This window comes from Loa loa (genome assembly GCF_000183805.2).
Source record: "Loa loa unplaced genomic scaffold supercont3.849, whole genome shotgun sequence".
NCBI lineage: Eukaryota > Metazoa > Nematoda > Chromadorea > Rhabditida > Onchocercidae > Loa > Loa loa.
Window position 1 is genome coordinate 5,018 of NW_018109029.1, and position 2,660 is coordinate 7,677.

At 34.7% G+C, this 2,660-nt stretch overlaps 1 protein-coding gene across 1 annotated transcript; it reads left to right on the forward strand.

Moving 5' to 3' along the window:
- The first annotated feature begins 924 nt into the window (after positions 1-924).
- Positions 925-1,885, forward strand: LOAG_18998 (hypothetical protein). The gene is made up of 3 exons (XM_020451657.1): positions 925-1,067; positions 1,427-1,507; positions 1,666-1,885. The coding sequence occupies exons 1-3, from the start codon at positions 965-967 to the stop codon at positions 1,764-1,766; spliced, it is 285 nt and encodes a 94-aa protein (XP_020304543.1). The 5' UTR covers positions 925-964; the 3' UTR covers positions 1,767-1,885.
- The last annotated feature ends 775 nt before the right edge of the window (positions 1,886-2,660 follow it).

A 2,660-nucleotide genomic window follows, 5' to 3' on the forward strand; every position in this document is an offset into this window, starting at 1 on the left:
GTCAACATTCCCACTTCTCAATACCTATGTGAATCATTCTATGTTTTGAATATAAGAACTTGCTATTCTTATGCTATTCATATTTCAGCGTCATATCCCTTGGTATCTTTCGCTACTATAGTAGATTGAAAACATTGTAGAACTGTTTTCTACACGTTGATGTCTTCTTTTTGACATCTTCATACTGTGGTCAGCTGATAAACCTCGTCGGAATAATTAAAAGAGGATATGCTTCAGGATTCCGCTACGGAGGTATAAAAAGCCCTGTTGCTAAGTCTTCAACCATTCAGCGTTCCGCCACTTTTTTCTTCTTTCATTGTTTAAAAAATACTCATAGACACTGTGTCTATCAATAAAGATTTTCTGTCGATCGTTCTACTTCAGAACATATTCGCTCTTAATGACATATTGTTCAAGAATATATTTACTGTATTGTAATGAATTATAAGACATTCACATGACATTCTATTCAATCATTATTATGCCATATGACGTGAGAGCTCGAATTCAATAATAAAAGCTGATTTAAGTATTAATTTTTCGAAGCTTTCTGCGGTTATTTTCCTAAATATCATAAAATGGATTTGAGAAATTTTGGAAAACCAATATGTTCCAGAAAATACGCATGCCAAGTTTTAGTTGAAACGATTTCTGAGAATATTAACCGATCAGATGGTAATCCACTTGATGGTTAATAAGACGTAAATTCAAAGTTATAGCAGGCTGGAACATAGTCGCTTCACTCACAGTTCGAAAATTTATTAACTCCAAAAAGAAATAAGAGCCTGTTAATAAAATGCGGAATTTCCCAAATTTCCACTTCCTGCACATTTTTCATTTCTAATGCTTTGGAAAATATCATTGAGCGTTTAACTAAGACTCTTTTTAAAATGGCTGCTATTTTTCAATAAAGTAAAACTTGTCTTTAGAAAACATCGAAATTATTATACAAACGATTTTAAATATGGCAAAGTTAATAGTACATATTGCTTTTTTCATCTATTGCCAGGCTGCCGCCCCAGCCGCACGTAGAGGAGCAGGAGGACAGGCGGGAGATCAAGGAGTAGGTATGCATCTCACATTTCTACCATCCTGATTTCCCACCAAACAAAATACAGCTATGTACATATTGCATTCTGCATCATTCCAGCTTTTTCATTTGGGATTTCTCGTAAAACAGTATTTGATGGGAGAAGTAATTTTAGTGGTAACTGCATTAGTTCGAATACCATTGATTTTACTTCTGAGGCAGAGACAACGAGAGTCACTTTACTACTTTACTTCTTTGGAGGGAAGAAATTCAAAATAGTGGAAAATTAGTTTCTTATTGTTGATAAGTCAAGGCGATAATAATAACCATTCCAAATCTCAAAGGTTCTCCCTTGTTCAATTAATTTTATCAGACTAGTTATAGCATTAATTTCAGCCGCGGAGGTTATCACAGATTATAAAGCTGATGAGTTATGGGAAGATGGTCGATTAATAGTGACAACAAAAGTAAACGAATGTATGTTCATTTCACACAAAACTGATTTATTAGCATTATTTAATGCTTAATGATTAATCATTTCGAGAAGTTTCATTTTATAACTTGTAGATTTCATTTATTGGCTTCTTTCTGTTAGATAAGTAATTTGCATTATTATTTCTGTGGAATGATTGCAGCAACACTGATGAATTATGGTACAATGGAAGATGGAAGATCGTTTATTTTGGAGGAGAAGCCGTTTCTGTTTATGGAAAACTCTTTTAATTTGATAAAGTGAAATCAGGAGAACTGTAAATGTGCAAATGGTAAAATAATTAATTCGTGATAAGATAAGTGATAAAGATAAGTGATAAGTGATAAAGACGAGTGATAAAGATCAAAAAAAATTGTTCCGACCCATAACGCTCTCTTGCCGCAATTTGATTAAATTAGCTTGTTTTTATGTTTGAATTCAAATTCAATCCACGAACGCATTTTTTTCAAATCACTTTCCGCTTGCGCAAATGTATTTACAGGTCATTACCGAAGCTAGCATTTTACCCCTGTAGAAATACCATTATAAAATTCATTATTTGTCTTATTCAGTTCTTACATTCTTTCATGGTCTGATATTCCAATTAAGGCTATTTAGCTGCGGGTTCTCCTAACCATTGTGGTCCTTTCCATCATAATTTGTATTCCTTTAGTTTTCCTACAAGAAGCCCTTTTGTAGTAACATCCACAGGGTTATGCTCACTTGGGACATATCGGACATGTCGTTGGGACACTTGGACATACTTGGGACACTATTTTTGCTTTCCTTGTTTCTTCTACCCGATTCTGTACGAATCTTAGCAGCAATTTTGAATGATTTTGTATCCAACATAGTGCATATTTCGAGTTCGATCAAAGAGTTATTGGACACCCGTTTAGTTCTAATTGCTGCATGACAAGCTTTACTGCTTGTACACCAATAGGTATCGCAGGCACTTCCAATCAATATATGCTCATTCCTTTATTGGAGTCAGTCTAGGTTTAGCGAAAAGCACTGCTGTTTAGAACATACATCGCTGTTGCATATGCTACGTTTGAAGCGTCCGTGAAGACATGAATTTTGCATTCGTTCCGTCGAGTTTATTGCCACCCGCGGTATTTCAATAACATCTGTTAGCCACTTCTTGACAAGAGACTT